An 18,953-nucleotide genomic window follows, 5' to 3' on the forward strand; every position below is an offset into this window, starting at 1 on the left:
AACTTGTAAGCACAGCCCAGCAGCCCTCTGTCTGACCTGCTCTGGCTGTGTCCTTCCCGCCCCCGCCCCCACGGGGCCCACTGAGGCCTGTGTGCAGAGCGGAGGGAGCACTGTAGGTGGGGCCTTATTGTCCCCACCCATCCCCCACCCCTGTCTCCCTCCCCAGCTGGAATTCCTGAGGGTTAGAAGCTTCTTTGGATGTGAATTCAGGAAAGTGCCTTTTGCCACAGTCCAGAGTCCCCCCGCCCCACCCAACCCACCAACACGGGCTGCTTTCTTATCTTGGGGTATATGCAGACCTGTTCCCCCCACTCGAATGGGAGCCCCTAAAGGCCTAGAGCACAGATCATATTCATCCCTTGGCTCTGGGTCCCGCCCCAGACTGGGGCTGACGAGTGTTGCCGGAAGGCATCAGGGCAGCCCCGGGCAGAGGGCACAGGCCTCGGCCCCCAGTCCTGCCACACCGGCTACCTGGGCCCCCACAGGTTCTCCTGCAGGGACAAGTGAAGCTTCCCCTCATGTTCAGGGACCCCAAAAAGGCCAGGAGGGTACCTTGCATCTGTGTGTTCTCAGGGAGGATGGGCATCGAGTCTCAAGCCCCAAGGTGTACATGTTTCAATGGGGACAGAAGTCACTGCTACCCCCAGGGGGGCCCCGGGCCATACGCTCAGTCCACCGCCCCAGCTCCGCCCTTGGGGAGAGCACCTGGATCAGCCCCCAGCTCTGGGTCCATTTCTTCCCACCAGCAGCTTGCTGACTCGGTTTTCTGGTTCCTAGTGGGGCCAGAAGCCACAAATCAGGAGGGAAAGAACTCTGTCTGGGACCTTACTGCTCGGCCCCGGAGGAATTCATGTTTGCTTGCGGTCTTCCCCTCCCAGTGTACTGGGAGGCCCTGTACAACTTTCGGTGACAAGCTGGTTGTGATGGTGGGGGTGGCATGGACCCCCTTTGACAAGGGAAGAGACAAGTGCATGGAGTAAGGAGTTCAAAGCAGGCAGCCTGTTCACACTGCTGAGCCACCACCGTAGAGGACAGGATAGTCGGTGTCCCCAGTGGTGGCATCAAGAAAGGTCACAATATGGGGCGCCTGGGTGGCTCAGTCAGTTAAGTGTCTGACTTTGGCTCAGGTCATGGTCTGGCAGTTCATGAGTTCAAGCCCCACATCGGGATCTGTGCTGACAGCCCAGAGTCTGGAGCCTGCTTTGGATTCTGTGACTCCCTTGCTCTCTGCCCCTCCCCCGCTTGTACTTTCTCTCTCTCTCTCTCTCTCTCTCTCTCTCTCTCTCTCTCTCTCTTTCTCAATCTCTCAATCTCTCTCAAAAGTAAACGTTAAAAAAAACTTTAAAACATAAAAACCTAAAAAAAAAAGGTCACAATCTGCCCCCTGTACTCCCAAGTAAAACACGTTACAAGTCCAAGGGTAGAGTTGGTGCCCCTCTGTGACTGGTGGGTGGACAGAGGGCCGAGGGCCAGGTAGTCACCAGGGGGCACCGCAGGCACACGGGTGGTGCCAGGCACCTGGCCAGCAGAGGTCACCCAGCTGGGGCAGATGACCCTCTGTGTCCCTGCCACCCTGCCCTTGCCAGGGACATCACCTGAGGAGGTCACAGGAGGCAGGGGGCCCAGCACTGTGCAGCAGCCCCCTCCCCTGGGGTGTGATGCCTCGGCCGCCAGGACCCTCAGCATCGGCTGCTGTTCCCAGGACGGGCCCATGAGTAACTGTTACTCTTAAGAGGGCCCAGCGCTGAGAAGCACTTGGACTCCTTTCAGCCTGAAATGAACTGCCTCCCTCCCATTGATCTGGAGGGAAGGATAGTGTATAAACTGTCCCATGTGCTGTATCTGATACAATTTCATGAGTTCTTTTTTTTTTTTTTTTTTTTGTGGGGCTCCATCCCACAACCGTGAGATCATGATCTGTGCCAAAATCAAGAGTCGGACACTCAGGGCGCCTGGGTGGCTCAGTCGGACACTCAGGGCACCTAAGCGTCTGACTCTTGATTTCAGCGTGGGTCATGATTTACGGTTTGTGAGTTCGAGCCTGGCATCGAGCCCTGTGCGGGCAGCCCTGAGCCTGCTTGGGATTCTCTCTCTCTGTTTTCCTGTCTCTCTGCCCCTCCCTCACTCTCTCTCTCTCAAAATAAATAAATAAAGTTAAAAAATTAAAAAAGAGTCGGACGCTGAACTGACTGAGCCACCCAGGTGCCCCAATATAATTCCGAGTTCTAAGAGACTATGAAGCCCCACACTATTGGAATCTTTGCTAAAGTGAATCCGTTACAATCATTTGTGCATTTTGTCAGGCACATGACCTTTCTCTTCAGTTTCTGCTCCCTTTGGTGTTTGATGGTACCTTTGACTCTCTCTCTCTCTCTCTCTCTCTCTGTCTCTCTCCTTCCCAGGCCCTCATGTTCCTGAGGTTACAGGGCAACCAGCTCATGGTGCTGCCACCTCAAGATAAGTGGACCTGTAGACAACTTAAAACCCTGGATCTCTCCAGAAACCAATTTGGCAAGTAAGCATGGGGTCTCCTTACCCTGGCGAGCTCGAAAATGTGCGTGTAACCACAGCCAAGCCGACCCTTGGCTTGGTGCCTTCCTTGGTGTGTTAGGGCCGCCATAACAAAGTACCTCAGGCTGGGGGGCTCAAACAACAGACTTTTATTTCCTCGTGGCTCTGGAGGCTGGGAGTCTGAGATTAGGGTGCCAGCAAGGTTGCTTTCTCCTGTGGCCTCTCCCCTTGGCCTGAATATTATAACTACCTTTTCCCTGTGTCTCGCATGGTCTCCCTGTGTCCTAATCTCCACTTTCTTAGAAGGACACCAGTCAGACTAGATCAGAGTCCATTTGTATGACTCATTGTAACTCATGCACCTCTTTAAAGACCCCGCCTCCAAATACAGTCACATTCTGAGGTCCTGGGGGTTAGGACTTCAAAACATAATTTGGAAGAAAGGGTCACAACTCACCCAAAACAGTGTCCTGCCATCTCTAAGTTTTAAAGGCTCCAGGAGACTCTTCTCATGTCAACCTAACCTGTCATTCTGTTCCAAAATTTTGGCCAATCACTAGCCAAAATGAGCATCCAATGAATAAAAATCACTCCCAAAGCCTTCTAATAAAACAGGAAAATCTGAAGATGAGCACAGCTGGTCCTTGGGGCCCTGGAGACCAGACTCCCAATTTCATTTGCTGAAGTCCACTTCTTAGCAGAATTTACCCCACAAAGAGATGGGGTACACATTCTCCTGTGAGAATGTGTAATATGGAAGAGCCACTGGAAAAGGCCTTCCTGCCAGGCACAGAAACGCTCACATCTGCCTCAAATGGAGAAGCTCAAGAAAGGAAATCATCATTGATCATGCCAGTGTTTGATCACCTCCTTTAGAGGTTTTTTTCCCCCAAAGACTTGTGAACGTCACTAGTGCAATTAGCGGTCAGGGGCTATGGGTGCTTACAAAGCAGCTGCAGGGGAGCCCAAACATCCTGCTGATCGACTTTTCTCCCTTATCTCTGCATGGCTTGGCGTTGTATAATCACAGCAAAATAGTAATGTCTTTGCCATGCTTTCCTCAAAATCTGACCTTTTTTTGTTTTTGGCCCCGGCAGAAATGAAGACGGACTTAAAACAAAGCGTATTTCCTTTTTCACCACCAGAGGGCGCCAGCGTTCTGGGACGGAGACAGGTGTGTAAGGCGGTGCGGGCAGGAGACAGCTGGGCGGGTGTTCCCTGCTCCACCACCGGGGGTCGCCCTTGCATGGGGCTTTTCTCTCCCAGTTTGGCCTGCAAGTATCCTGAAGTCCCCTCTCCTGCTTGCGGTCCGATGAGGCTGGTAGCTGCTGTGTGGGTGGGTCTGCCATGAGCGAGCACCGCCCTAGATATGGTGCACGTGTTAGAGCCTTTCTTGAAAGCCCACAGCATGAGGTATGGATTGGGGTTCCCCATTTTGCAGGTGAGGAAACTGAGGCTTCCACCGTCTTGCATTCAGCTCAAGCTTCCATAACAAAGCATCACAGACTGGGCGGCTTAGACAATGGAAATTTATGTTCTTACGGTTCTGGAGGCTGGCAGTCTGAGATCAGGGTGCCAGCATAGTCGGCTCCTTGTGAGAGCCTTCTTGCTGTGTTCTCGCAAGGACCTACCCACAGACTGAGCCCGCCGGTGTCTCTTCTTGTGAGGGTACTAATCCCATCGTGGGACCCTACCTTCATGACCTCATCTAAACCTAATTACCTCCCAAAGGCTCCAAGTATCATCACTCTGGGTGTTAGGGCTTCAACATATGAAGGGAGGAAGACAGTTCAGTCTGTAGCACCTGGCTGATATGGCCAGGTCACACGGCTGCTCGGTGACAACCAGCTTTCAGCCCAGCACTGTGGGACTCCAGCCCTGAGGCTGGGAAGGGCAGCACTGTGAAGTCCTTACTGCCACACCGTAGCATCCACGGGAAGTCCACTTGGGCACACAGTCAACCCACCCCCACCCCCGCATGCTATCCTGGCCAGCCTGAGACTCTGTGGGGGGCTTACGGTCTTCCCCCAAATTCATCAGAAACAGAACTTTTCTTAGAGTATTTTTACTGGTCTTAAAACCAGGCAGTTCAGCAGACAATATTCCAGGAAAACAAATTTTTCTGGTTTCATTTTGTCTTCTGTGAGGTATGGGGGAAGGTGTGAACCTGTCCCTGGAGCTATTCAGCTGGCCCTTTTCTTTTTAACCTGAAAACTAAGACTTCTAAACCCAGCAGGGGTCACAGAAATATCCCTCAGGATGCTGTCCCGTAGAACCGGAACCAATATTTAGGTCATTTGAAATGTAACATAATGTTCTTCTTTGGCTCGATTTATGTTGGCAAGTGCTCTTTCAGTACAGATGGTGTAAGATGGGGACGAGAAATGCCAGAGGCCAAGACATATTGCAGGCATGACCCAAATGGTCTGTTTACCTGTTACGCCTTTTGATGAACTGATATGTTCAGTATATATATGGATATATGCATATATAGCAGTCACGTATGAGTGTGTGTATTTACATATGATTGAAAAAGTAACATGTCAGCAGTGGAACAGACCTAAGTAAATATAGGAATTCAGTATATGACAAAGGTGGAATTTCAATTTGGTAGGGAAAAAATGTTTTATTGTTTTAGTAAATACTGTGGTGTAACTGCCTGTCCAGTTGCAAGGGGAAAAATCACAAGGCTGGAGTCCCTTCCTTATATCAACTACGAAAACTTCCATGTGGATTTCAGATTTACAGATAAAAGAAAAAGAAAACAAGAAGCATTTAAGAGAATATATGTATAATCTGGGAGTGGAGAAGACCTTTAAAAACTAGGCGGGAAACCCAGAAGTCTTTAGAAAAGGACCAAAATCTTGGGCTTTGTAGAAATATGAAAGCTTTGTTCGGTAAAAGGCATCATAAACCAAGTCAAAATGCAAACAGACAAGAAATGTTTGCAACACAAATCGTTGCAACATAAACTGGCTTAAGTCCTAATATACAAAGACTGCTTACAAATTGTTTTTTCTTGTAAAGACAAACCAATAGGACAAAAAAAAAACAAAAAACAGGGGAGGGCAATGGATATAAACAGTTTGTAGAAAAGGAAGTCCAAATGGCCCCTGTAACAAATGATGAGGACTCGAACCACTACTGGGGCACACAATTAGGAATTTCATAACCGGTCCTTTTTTAAAAATTTTTTTAACGTTTTATTCATTTTTGAAAGACAGAGTACAAGCAGGGGGAGGGGCCGAGAGAGAGAGAGAGAGACACAGAATCTGAAGCAGGCTCTAGGCTCCAAGCCATCAGCACAGAGCCTGATGCGGGGCTTGAACTCACAAACCATGAGATCATGACCTGAGCGGAAGTCAGACGCTCAACCGACTGAGCCACTCAGGCGCCCCTCATAACCGGTCCTTCTTAAAATGAAGGGCCTTGGGACTTTGGAAATTGAGTCCAGACATAAGGATTTCACTTGGAAGGAAAGAGAAACACACCCTTTCTTCTCATCGATGCCCAAACGGGATGATAACACACGGGAAGTGTAGCGGAGGTGGATCTCAGTCATGTTTCCATTGCTGCGGGTTGAGCCTCGTACTTCATGAGTGGATTAGAAAGGTGTCTCCGGTTTAGAAATGTAGGCCTCGCAGAAGGAGGTGGGCCCAACGCTGAGCGGGACCAGACACTCCCTCATGAGGCTACCAGAGCGCAAGGCCAAAGGCACGCATGAGCAGCGTAACTGGAGCGTGCACCGTTCTGGAAAATGACCTTGCCGGTGGCCCCTGAGGAGCCTGTCTGGGGAGCGAGGTGAGGGGGGCCACACGGCTTGGCAGTTTCCCTGGCAGAGGTGGGCCGGGGCATCAGCACACGACAAAGTCCGCTTGAGTTCCTAACTTTCGCCTCGTGAGTTGAGGCCCACACCTGGGATTGCAAATTCTCACTCAGTGGGGCGATTCTCTCAGGGCTGTTGATCCTTGGGTGAGGAATTATCTATAAAAGATAACTTATTTGCAGAAGGAGAGTAGAATTCCGAGGAGATTTATGTACATTCAAGTAGTCATGTTTGTGTGGCAGCCTTGTCCAAAAATAATTTGGACAGCCGTTTTTACGGTAAAATTCAGACCAGCAGAGTCATAAATTACTTATGAATAAATAATTACAGTTCATAAATACCTCGAGCTGTGCTCGCACAGCCCCGTTTCCATAGTTTCTGCACCGGGCCAAGAACTCTATGACAGGTGCTGTCTCTGTTTGCAGTGGTAATTGCTTGTTCCCTCTGTCCATTACTTAGAGAGGCTTCATAAACACCGAGGTCAAACTGGAAAATCGGGACGCACAGAGGCCAGGTGTTGAGAACGTTCTCTGGGTAGAAAGGGAGCCTTTCTTATCGTGCGTGTGTTGCGGCAGGTTGAAGTTGATCATTCTTTTTCACTGGGGGGACAAAAAGAAAGTCCTTTTGAGCATCTTCCTATGTCCAAATCCATTTTCTTTAGAAAGCGTGTTACACCTTTATTTCTAAAGGAGCCCCTTCACTGAGTCCCCTCCCTGTGGCTGCTAGCTGGGTCAGTTTTCCGGGCGCTGCTTTCAGTATTCTGTTATCGTCTCTCCCGGAACATTCTCTGATGCCAGGTTACCCCCATTAGCATTGATACCTCAGCTACATGTGTGGAGGAGAGCCAGAGGACAGGGAGGAAGTTGTGATCAAGGACAGTGGAAAGTCGCTCGGCCCAACAAAAGAATCCCAGCTTCTCTATCTTGCTTGGCTGGCAGAGGCTGGAGAAGAGGGCTTTGGGCCAGTCTTTTATCTTGAGTTCTCAGAGCTGGAGCTGAAAGGGACCCTTGGGGGCCTGCAGTCCTGCCCCCCTCTGTGTCTGACCAGGGAGGATAAGGCACTTCAGAGATTCTGCTAGAAACCTAAGCCTCTCATCCCCATCAGAGTACAAGCCCAAGCTCCCTGCCACGGTCTTTCTCCGCCCCCACCCTCCGGTGCCCCTGGAAAGAGCACATGTGACATGATTTTAATGGGAATCTCCTAATTAGCCTAATTAATGAAATCACTGAAGTACTAGAGAGGTGGCTACTTTTTCAGAGAATGCCATCTTAGGAAGCCTAAAAACTGAGCCCATCGTATTATTTTCTAGTTGCCTGGCTCTTTCTTAACTGGAGAGGTAATTCATGTCCGCAGTAAACAGAATTTTTGAACAGTGCTGAAGGTATGGAATGAATATCCAGCCTCCTAGTCATCCCCTTCCCCAGAGACAACCACGGAATTTGCTGTGTCTCTGGTAACGGATATGTTTGTGTCTAACATACTTGTAGAACACGTACGTGCATACGTGCCTGTGTGTATCCACATGCCTATAGCAGCACGTAAAATGCACGTATATGGGTGGTGTGTGTGCATACGCCTATAATATCATATAGCACACTTATATACCTGTGTGCCTGTGTAGTGTGCACATAAACAGCATCAGATAGCATATCCATGTGCATATACTGCACATACATGTAACACATTCATGTAAATGCATGAGTGTGTTTGCTCACATGCCTGCACACGTTTTGGTGAGTCACAAGTTAAGCCTTCTAGATGCCTGATGCCACCTCCTTGCTTTTCAGTTCACCAATAGCTCGTGAGTATCACTTCATACCCGCATGTGTAGACCTGCCCCATGCTTTGTAATAGTTGAATACTATCCTATTATTCATTAGCTACCCCCCTTTGGGGCAGACATGTAAGCCATCTTTTGTCTTTGCTGTTACAAACAGTGTGCCATCGAGTGTCCTGTCTTTGCATCTTTGCCACACGGGCAAGGGCATCTGTAGGACCATTCCCTCGAATTAGAATCCCTGGGTCAGTCAGATGGGCACCTCATTCAGATTGCCTTGCCCAAAATACCCTCCAGAGGATGCACCATTTTGTATGGCCACCTGGCCTCCAGGCTGTGACGGTCCAGAATTATCTGCAAATATCCAATCTGCTTTGCCATTTCTTTGCAGCCGGTGTGCTGGAATTTCCGGCCTTCCTAAGTGAGTCTTTGGAAGTCCTTTGTCTGAACGACAATCATCTGGATGCAGTCCCTCCCTCGGTTTGCTTACTGAAGAGCTTATCAGAACTCTACTTGGGAAAGTGAGTACCCAGCCAGAGCAGCCGCACTGGCCCTTCTGGCCCGGGGAGGCAGAGTGTCCTGTAACCCATCTGAGGACACAGACATGGGGAAAGAGAAGCCATCTATGTACCAGGAAGCAGCAGGCGGACTTTGAGAACTGGGCTTAGTCAAAGAGTCGGGGTGGGGGGTGAGGGTCGGGGGAAGGCTGGGCAATGACGCCATGATGCATCGTTTGCTACTTGACTCAGTCGTAATGAAAGGAAGTGCTCCTTCATCCTTCCATTTACTGGATACCTACTGCCAGGCGCTGCTGGGGGGTTCAGACAGTGTGCAAAACAACGAAAATATGAAAAAAAAAGTTCAGGTTATGTTGCCTTTTTGAGAAGAGATACTAGTAATCTTTATGGATCATCGTAATACATAGAAGAGAGGCGGACGTTGGGGGTGGAAATCCAGTTCTAAGTCACAGAGCTTTGCAGAAGACAGGGCTCCCATTTGTACTGCTGGCTTCCCAGGGAGAAAGGCTTTGGAATTACTATATAAATGGGAGGCGAGAAAGCAGGGGCCCATGATGTCAGGCTTGGGGTGCGGGCCCCAGAGGCTGACAGGCTGCTGTGTGTGTGTGCACATGTGTGTGTTCTCCCACGGTGTGTGTGTGTGTGTGTGTGTGTGTGTGTGTGTGTGTGTGTGCCCTCAGCAATCCTGGCCTCCGAGAGCTCCCTCCTGAGCTGGGGCAGCTGGGCAACCTTTGGCAGTTGGACATTGAAGACCTGAACATCAGCAACGTGCCCACGGAGATCAGAAAGGAAGGTAGGGCTTCCTCAGCACCGCCCCCTGGGAAAGATGACTCAAGTCCACTTGTTAAGGACCTTGGGGTGGAAGCTGCTGGGTGTCCCATGGAGCCCAACTGCGGGCTCCCATGGTTGGGAAGGTGCTGTAAAATTACCCAGAAAGTGATAGTTGCTGGGCACCGTGGTATTGCGATTGACCACATGATAAAAGTATCTTTGGTTCTGTGGGCAGGAAGGATTTTGTCTGGACGCCCTTGACTTTTGGACTCCACTTTTGGGAGGATTAGTATCACACCTTTTCCCCATCAAACCCAATACTGCTCTCAACTTGCCCCATTAGAACATGTGCAAAGTGTTCCTTCAAGACAGGATGTTGTTTCCCAAGGGCCGTGAGCATGTTCTCGTCTATACGTCCACCGTGTCTACTTTCCCTGCTCTGTGATTTTGCATAGGCCCCAAAGCGATGTTGTCTTACCTGCGCGCTCAGCTGCGGAAAGCAGAGAAGTGCAAGCTGATGAAAATGATCATCGTGGGTCCTCCGCGCCAGGGCAAGTCCACCCTCCTGGAGATCTTACAGACGGGGAGGGCCCCCCAGGTGGTGCACAGCGAGGCCACCATCAGGACCACCAAGTGGGAGCTCCAGAGGCCAGCTGGCTCGAGAGCCAAGGTCAAGGATGTTCGGTGTGCAGAGTCCCCCATGGGTGGGAGGGAGTTTTGCCTGGCACCTTCTGTCTCCTCTCCAGAGAGCCTGGGATTTTCACAGCCTGGTGTCTGGGGCCCAGGATATTTACAGGGGCCACTGTGTGCTGTTTCAAAGTTCCTGCCAAGGGCCAGTGAATAATTTCTTAATATGACTTCATAGTTCTGTTACGGTTAAGTTGAGGCTTCGGGCCAGTGGTTTGGCCGTCCGTTAGATTTCTTTGATGAGCTTTTGAAGGCAGCAGTGGCCAGGCTCTGCCCTTCCTGGCTCTAAGGATTACAGTTCAAATGGTCTGGGGTAGCTGCCCCCCAGAGCTGAGAGCAAACTGCTACCATAGACAGTGAGACCCAGCAGCACCTGCCCCTCACGGGGAGGCTGAGAACCCACCCTCTGGAATGAATGCACTGTCCTGCCTAACACCTGCTTCCACCCCAAGTTCCGAAAAGTCTAGTTTTCAAGCCCCTATGTGGTGAACCTGTTAATCATCTTGTTTTGCGTTCAGCGTGAGACAAAGGAAAATGAAACTTGCCTCGCACTGGAATCAGAGAAGAGAGCCTGTAGAGGAATGCAGGGGTAGAACATCCCAGAATATAGAACGCTGGGAGCAACAGCTCAGGGGAGAACACACCCCTGGAATGCCTCCCTTACCTGTCGCAGTATTTGTAGGCACACAGAACCACACAGGGACCCAGGTGCAGGGAGGCTGTTCGGGGAAAACCGAGGGGCGTTGGGGCCAGAGGCTGCAGGATTTACCCGCCCCCTCCCCCAGCCCTAGCCCCCAGCACAGTGCCAACTAGAGACAACAATGTTTTGTTGCAGGATCTTTTATACAAAATCACTTTCCAAGTCGGAAATTCCGGTTCGGGTCGTTAGGCATTTAGGCTGTACATTTTAGCAGACTCAGAAACCAGTCCTCTAAAGGGCAGAGCCCCGCCTTTTAATGCCATAACAGTCCAATAATAGCAGCCCCACCACAACCCCCCAAAAGGCCCCAGGAGTGAATCTAACTACCCCGTGTCCAGAGGTTCTCTAAGGCCCCCAGGATCTCTGGATTCTCTCCTGGTTTTTTAAGCAAAACTACTCAATATCACTTTCTCCCGGCTATTCTTTAGCAAATGATTGTCTGACGTCTGGGGGGTGAATTGCGGTTTCCATTTTTCCTGTCCTTTGGCCCCTACTTCCTTTCTGCCGTTGTTATCATTTCCCCTCCTTTCGTGGAAGGACAACCACCTGATGTTTCAGACGCCGAGCCCCGTAACGCCCTGTGTGTCTGGGCCTTCTGCCAGTTTAGAACAGCTGCCCGTTTTCATTTCTTTGCAAAAGCAGGTCAGCACGCCTTGTCTTGGAGGCCAAAATGCAGCATCTTGGAAATGATTCTTTGCTGCAGAAAACTGCAATCTTAGCTGGTGGGGCCAGACTCTTAGCTCATAGAACGATAGAGAAACCACCGTTTACACAGCCTTTCCCGGCAGCACTACAGCTAATCTTTTGTTTGATTCCCACATCGGGGAAGTTTCCCATCATCCTTGGTGGGCGCCGCCCTCTGGCCTACTCAAGTCCGGAGGCCGGAGGCCCGTCTCCTTGGCCTCGCCCTTGCACAGATGGAGGTTAAGCCTTGGCGTGGGCGCTGACGTCAGCACCGGAGTTCCCTCCAGCAGGATGTCTCCTAACTGTCTGCAGCAGAGACAGAGGCAGGACAGAGCCCCCAGTGTTCGGCAGATACAGGTGGACACGAACGGGAGCCAGCCATCCAGGAAGGCCTGCCCTCCCTCCTACCCCCGGGCTCTGTTAGGGGTAGATAGATGCTTCCAGAAGTCCACCTCCGCACTGCTGGGCCCCTTTCCCTCCCTTGGGTCACTTGCTTCCTGAGACAAACAGCAGGACGGGCAAAGCCCTTCCACTGCTGGGCCATTTTTAGGCCCCAATCCCAGCATCTGAAGTGATCAGTTAGCCCGATAACTGTACAGCCTTGGTTCCTAAATGCCTCCTGTTGCTGCCCTTGTTGCTCAAGCAGGTTGAGTCCGTGGAATTCACCGTCTGGGACATCGGTGGCCCCGCCAGCATGGCCACTGTCAATCAGTGCTTCTTCACAGACAAGGCCCTGTATGTGGTGGTCTGGAACCTGGCGCTGGGGGAGGAGGCCGTGGCCAACCTCCAGTTCTGGCTGCTCAACATCGAGGTGAGGAGATGCCAGCCAACCCTGCGGTTGCCAGTCCTCAGAGTGTCACAGGGGTCCGCCACTTCTCTGAAGCATCCCCCTTCACTGAGGAAAAAAAGAACAGAAAAGAAATGGTCAGGGAGAAACACTTTGCGTTTGGGCTGGTTTTCGGAGGACCCAGGATCCTAGGTCACAGTGAAACACTTCACAACCATCCTGAGCCAGGGGCACCTGGGTGGTTCAGTCGGCTAAGCACCCGACTCTTGATTTCAGCTCAGGTCACGATCTCATGGTCGTGAGATTGAGCCCTGCATCAGGCTCTCTGCTGAGCGTGGAGCCTGCTTGGGATTCTCTCTGTCTCTCTCTCTGCACCTCCCCTGCTCATGCTCTCTCTCTCACTCTCTAAAAAGAAAAAGAAAAGCGAAAAACCCTCCTCAGCCAGATTGTTGGTGGTGCTCTTGTAATTTTCTTCTACCTTAAATTTAAGAGCCCCCCACCCTTGGACCCAAAAGGAAAACAGAACTCCCCTCTCATGAGCAAAGGTGATGAGAGCCTGGATTCAGGCCACTGCCCCAGGGAGCTGACGTGCTGGCTGCAGGGATCAGAAATCCAGACCCTCCGGGGTGCCTCATGGAACCCCTCAGGGCCAAACAGGTTTTGCAGAGAGGAGTGCGGGGCACCTGGGAGCTGTTTCCCAGTGCCCCGATGCTCAGCCCCGGGGTTCTCTCTGGCAGGCCAAGGCCCCCAACGCTGTGGTGCTGGTGGTAGGAACACACCTGGACTTAATCGAAACCAAATTCCGAGTGGAGAGAATCGCAACCCTGCGCGCCTACGTGCTGGCGTTGTGCCGCTCGCCCTCCGGGTCCAGGGCCACGGGCTTCCCGGACATCACCTTCAAACACTTACAGTGAGTGTCCTGCTTGCTCCTACCTTGTGCCTGAGGCTGCTGCTCCCTCTGGTGTCCATCTTTCCCGGGGACACTGGGATCCGCCTGCAGAGGGCTCCCCGAGCCGGGGGCTGGGCTCCTCGGGGGGGCCCCTTCCGGGCTCAGCCCCCAGAGCAGACTCGGCCCTGGGGAGGGCAAGGAGCCACTAGAGGAGTGGCAGGGCAGAGCCTGGGCACACCCTCTCCACGCTTCTTTCCTGGTCCCCTCCTCCCCCGCGGCCAGTGCTGAGTGTGCATGGCCCCCACGGGACCAGGAGATTTGAGCTCGTGCACCACGCATCACATTTGCTGATCCCTGACCAAGGACAGACCCCACGGGCAGTCTTGGTCCTTGCATTGGGGCTGAGCGGTCTGGGCCCATGCCAATGGAACTGGTGCCCTGGGCTTGTCACTTCTCTTACCTTCTGAGCTGAGACTCACGACAGCCCCGTGAGGTACAGGGACCGTTGTGCCCACTTCACAGATGATAAAACAAGCCCAGCGAGTGAAGTAAGCATTCTCTCAGAGGAATCAAGTGTGTGTTACTACAGCTGTGCCGGTGGCTCTCAGCTTCCCTCACTCTGGGTGCAGTGCTGCGGACCTGGGTGCAGGTGACAGCCTGGGGCCACTTCTGCCCCGCTCAGAATGCGGGATCTGGCAGATCCTGATGCAGAATTTCCGGAATTCTTCGTGTGTCCTTGAGAACACCTCTGAGTCCTGTGACAACAGGAGCACTGGCTCTGAGCCAGACACCTGGGTCCACCCCAAGTCTGCTCCTTTCCAGCTTGGAGGTCACCTTGCACCGTGTGCCTCACCTTCCTCCTCTGTAAAACGGGCGCACTCAGAACACATACCGCATTGCTCCCAGTGAGATCTGGATACATTTGTCCATGCCCACCTCTCATGAGTTCCCTTGACTTGCCAGCATTAGGGACAAAACCTGTGGAAACAGAGACACTACAGGGCTTGTCAGAGGGAAGACGCGTGATGAGTGATCACCTTCTGTGTTACACTCGCAGCGAGCTCTCCTGCAAGAGTCTGGAAGGCCAGGAAGGGCTACGGCAGCTGATCTTCCACGTCACATGCAACATGAAGGATGTGGGCAGCACCATAGGCTGCCAGAGACTCGCGGGGAGGCTGGTGGGTACCTGGCGCTTCCGACCAGAACCAGAGGGGCTGCTCCCTCCCATTCCGTTGGGAACCCAAACTTCTCTTCCTCTCTGCTGTCAAACAAGTATGCTGGGTCCTCAGGCGCGGTGGTCCCAAGGCAAGAACCGTTTTTGGGAGGCGGCGGGGGGGAGGGAGGCAAGGGGATGGGGCAGTGAGGGGAGAGGTTCACCTACCCGGGGGACACCTGGGTGGCTCAGTCGGTTAAGCGTCTGACTCTTGATGTCGGCTCAGGCCGTGATCTCATGGTTCGTGAGTTCAAGCCCCGCGGTGGGCTCTGCGCTGGCAGTGTGGAGCCTGCTTAGGATTCTTTCTCTCTCTCTCTCTCTCTCTCTCTCTCTCTCTCTCTCTCTCTCTCTCCCCCTCCCCTGCTTGTGCTCTCTCTCTCTCTCTTTGAAAATAAATAAACATTAAAAAAAAGAAGAAGTTCACCTGCTGAGCCTCAGGGGCTGGCAGGCAGGGCTGGGGACCTGGGGACCCAGCCACCCACCTGTCCACCCCCCCACCCAGATCCCCAGGAGCTACCTGAGCCTCCAGGAGGCAGTGCTGGCCGAGCAGCAGCGCCGAAGCCTGAGCGACGACGTGCAGTACCTGACGGACAGGCAGCTGGAGCAGCTGGTGGAGCAGACACCAGACAACGACATCAAAGACTATGAGGACCTGCAGTCCGGTGAGTGGAGGGCGGGGAGGGGGGCGCAGTGGCCCAGGTGGACTCCCACCGGCACAGGCATGTCTGCGAATGGCTGGCAAAGCACTTCAGGTGTTTCTGATTCGGGGGCCACAAAAAAAATTGTCAGGAGCAGGCAAGTGTGCCAAACTAGAACCCATGAGAGGCAGAGATCAACGGCCGGGGGCTCCCCAGCTGGCCGTGTTGGATCAGCACGTGGGCAAGACTTACGAGACAGGGCGGCCGACCCGGCTAAAGGGCCATGCGTGTTGGGAGCCTTGGTTGCTTTCCTAGGAAGAACGTGTGGCCTGGGCCCCTCGGGATGAGGCCACCCCAGAGTCCTTCGCCCCTTGTCTGACGCCGCTTCCTCCCGCCCGCTTCCCTGGGCAGCCATCAGCTTCCTCATAGAGACCGGCACCCTGCTGCACTTTCCGGACACCAGCCACGGCCTGAGGAACCTCTACTTCCTCGACCCCATTTGGCTGTCCGAATGTCTGCAGAGGATCTTCAACATCAAGGGCTCCCGCTCCGTGGCCAAGAACGGGGTGATCCGGGCCGAGGACCTCAGGATGCTGCTGGTGGGGACCGGCTTCACACAGCAGACAGAGGAGCAGTACTTCCAGTTCCTGGCCAAGTTCGAGATCGCCCTGCCGGTGGCCAACGACAGGTGAGCCCTCGGCTGCCCGCACTGCTCCCTGGAGGAAGGACTTGGGACCGGGGGCACTGGTGGCTGGATGTCCAGGGATGTCCAGGGAGATGTCCAGGGATGGGCCATGGTGAGGACCCGCCTGCCTGGGCTGGCTGCTCCTTCCTGTGCCGTGGGCTTCCCTTTTCAGGGGATTCGAAGAAAATGCATTTATTGACAAAGTGCAGGAAACCGTGCAAGAATGGCATTAAAAATATTCTGGGGGCTGGGGGAGGGAGTTCATGTTTTAGAGGGTTGACTGCTTAGGTATTTAGTGAATACATATGGGTTAAGTGACAAGGGTGCCCACGCTAATTACACAGCCTGGCTTCAAAAGGCAGAGAGGGCAGGGGCTGGGGGGCGAGTACTCATGGGTCCGAGCTAGTGATGATCCATCTAATCCAACTGGGTGCTCAGGGCCTCCTGGCCCTAATTTCCTCCTGGGTCTAATACCAGTGCCGTCCAGGAAGCAGTAGCCAGGACTCCAGATCCACAGACCAGACCACACAGACCAAATCCACCTACTATAGACCTTGTCACCACCCACCCCCAACCCCAGAGCTCTGGGGAGATGACCACTGGAGGCTCCCGCGAAGCTGGCCTGGACCCTGTGTGGCCAGCCCAGAGACTCTGCCTGCATAGACTGGGGCCTCTCAGGAGACAGACCTCAGTCGCTGTGCCTGAGGCACAACTCAGATTTCCACTCAACCTTATAACTACAGGAGAGGGCCTCAGTCCTTCTTGTCGCTCCAGCCCCCCGGGGGCCATGAGTGAGTCCTAAAAAGAGAAACTCCAGAGAGGAACTGAGAGTCCGCAAGATACCTCATACTGTGGCCCAGGGGGTGTCCTGGACTTTGGTCCATGCAACGTGAGGCAGCCTCTGAGTTGACAGCATTGCCAAAATCTGACGATTTTCTGGTTATTTTACCGACAGGACAGAGAAAGGTGGGAATTCCTGCACTCAGGAAAGGCAAGGCAGTTGTCCACACATGTGTGTCCGGGTGGACCATAAAATTATCCAGGTCACGGCCAAGTGTCCAAAGAGGCTTATAGCACAGCGGGTCAGACCACAGAGCCAGAATGCCTGAGTATGAACCCCAACTGCCCTTCTTGCCTCATCTGTAAAATGGGAATAATGCGATTACCAATGAGTATTATAGTTGTTGTGAGGATTAAATACAACAATGAACGTTGGGGTACTTGGGTGGCTCATTCGGTTAAGCATTTGACTCGATTTCAGCTCCGGTCATGATCTCATGGTTCATGAGATCAAGCCCCGAGTTCGGCTCTATGCTGACAGCACAGAACCTGCTTGGGATTCTCTGTCTCCCTTTCTCTCTCGCCCCTCCCCCACCTTCTCTCTCTCGCCCTCTCTCTCAAAATAAATAGACATTTAAATAATAATAATAATAATAATAATAATAAAATTAGGTAATACACGTAAAGTATTCAAGGTGTCTCTTGCACTTGAAGGCTCCAAAGACATCAGTACAACTTACTGTCACTCTTCCTTTGTGTTAAGTACTCAGAGCCAGTGGCATCTGGTTCCATAAAAAGTAACGAATATCTGAGCATTTTCCATTTTAGCACAGGTGTGATGGTTCCCCTGTGCCCTAGGCTGAGTTCCATCTCCTTGCACATAAGCCTTTATCTGGTCAATGATGCTACTGACCATCTCTGAGAGCTCCTGTCCCACCAAGGCAGTCATGGTGGTGTAGCATGAGTGAACCAGCTCCCGGGTACAGACCCAGTGCCCTGCCCAGGGTTTCATGGCTTTATGTTCAACAGGCACATGAACATAGCCCCCATCTTGCTGACGCTGTGGTTATCCCCTGGTTCAGGCTTCCCAGCTAGTAATTGCTCTCAAGTAGGTCAGCAGGTGTCCGTGGTCTTGCTCCACACACCTTAAGAAGAGCTTCCGTTGCCAGTCAGGATCTCTTTGTTTGCCATGCTGGCTTCTGAGTCATCCCTGCCTTTGGAAATATTGAGCCCCTGCTCTGTGTGTGCCGTGTTGCCTGCGGGGCTCCTGCGTCCAGAGCAAGCTCTCTGCACTCACTCTCACACCTACAAAGACGTGGCCAGCTGAGTGTGATGTGGGCGGAAGAAGCGGAATAAATCATGCAAGGCACTGACAAGGGCCTCCCACTTGGGGAAGAGACAGAACAGCTAGATAACAAGGACTTTTCAGAACATGAAGGAATAAATCAGGGTGTCCTGCTGGCCAAGGCCGGGGGTGGAGGGAAAGGTGATTGAGAAGGTCCTTTTACTTAAGATCTGAAGTGGCTAAAAAGAACCTAACACTTCATTGCCTGCCCCCTTTGGGCCTCACCTGCACAGCCCCTGTCTGTCCTCCACCAACTCTGTGGGATAAGTGTCCTTTCTCGTCCCACATCAGGGAGGTGGAATCTCAATATGGTTACACTGCATGCCAAAAACACAGAGCCAGGATTAAGTATTCTTTTACGTATTTTATAGGGTCTCTTCCAGAAAGTTCTAAAGACATTTTATTGGACCTAAACTGATGTATTTTAAAAGCATCAGGGGAGCTGAAGGCAAGGCCTTTGTTGAGAAAAGGGCACACCCAGGGGCCGCCCTGTGCCTGCCTCCACAGCTCCACACACACACAGAACATGCTGGTTTTCAGGCACGCTCTCAGTGGGACCTCCCCAGGCTTCAGCTGTTTCCCACTGACCACAGTCATGAACAGCTCACTGACTCGGTGACTCAGCACTTTTACGATGAGCAAGAGTGCTCTCATAAACCATCCCTCTGTGCAAAAACAGCCTCGTCCTGACTTTGAAGGCGATTGTGTTGTCTCAACTGTCCAAGAACAATAAATAGCTTCGAAGGCCAAAAATGTTACTCTGACCCCAATATCTGCATTGTCCTTGGAACCGTGCAGCTGTATTTGTTTTTCCTCCACCATCCAAAGTTCATTTTAAGTGATTTCCCCGATCACAACCCACTTTTACAGAGAGCGAACCGTGACTTGCTATGTCTGACGGGTTTATGACTACAGATGTTTTCATGTCTTCCCTCGGGATATTCTAGTCGCCGTCTTAGAGACCTTCCTTGATACGTGTGCTTGCTGTGCCCATCTTCATTTTCTCTTGGAGCATTTATTCTCAACACAGAAACTACTGTCTCTTTCTAAAAGTAAAATCCCAAAGGCCCCAGGGGGGAAGGGACTTGGGCAGCGTGCCCCGGCCAGATCGGGCCACGCTGTTCACCTGTCCCCTTTGTTGT

At 52.3% G+C, this 18,953-nt stretch overlaps 1 protein-coding gene across 4 annotated transcripts in view; it reads left to right on the top strand.

Moving 5' to 3' along the window:
* LRRK1 (leucine rich repeat kinase 1) overlaps positions 1–18,953 on the top strand; it is a 131,954-nt gene that overhangs the window by 82,016 nt on the left and 30,985 nt on the right. For all 4 annotated transcript variants that reach the window (XM_027067925.2, XM_053223631.1, XM_027067926.2 and 1 more), the window contains 10 exons: positions 2,403–2,515; positions 3,609–3,685; positions 8,506–8,635; positions 9,313–9,425; positions 9,859–10,073; positions 12,121–12,285; positions 12,999–13,171; positions 14,208–14,328; positions 14,866–15,025; positions 15,413–15,689. In XM_027067925.2, coding sequence (XP_026923726.2) covers positions 2,403–2,515; positions 3,609–3,685; positions 8,506–8,635; positions 9,313–9,425; positions 9,859–10,073; positions 12,121–12,285; positions 12,999–13,171; positions 14,208–14,328; positions 14,866–15,025; positions 15,413–15,689 — 1,544 coding nt within the window. The remainder of the gene's footprint in view (positions 1–2,402; positions 2,516–3,608; positions 3,686–8,505; positions 8,636–9,312; positions 9,426–9,858; positions 10,074–12,120; positions 12,286–12,998; positions 13,172–14,207; positions 14,329–14,865; positions 15,026–15,412; positions 15,690–18,953) is intronic.

The sequence above is a fragment of the Acinonyx jubatus genome, chromosome B3, assembly GCF_027475565.1.
Source record: "Acinonyx jubatus isolate Ajub_Pintada_27869175 chromosome B3, VMU_Ajub_asm_v1.0, whole genome shotgun sequence".
NCBI classification, from domain to species: Eukaryota; Metazoa; Chordata; class Mammalia; order Carnivora; family Felidae; genus Acinonyx; species Acinonyx jubatus.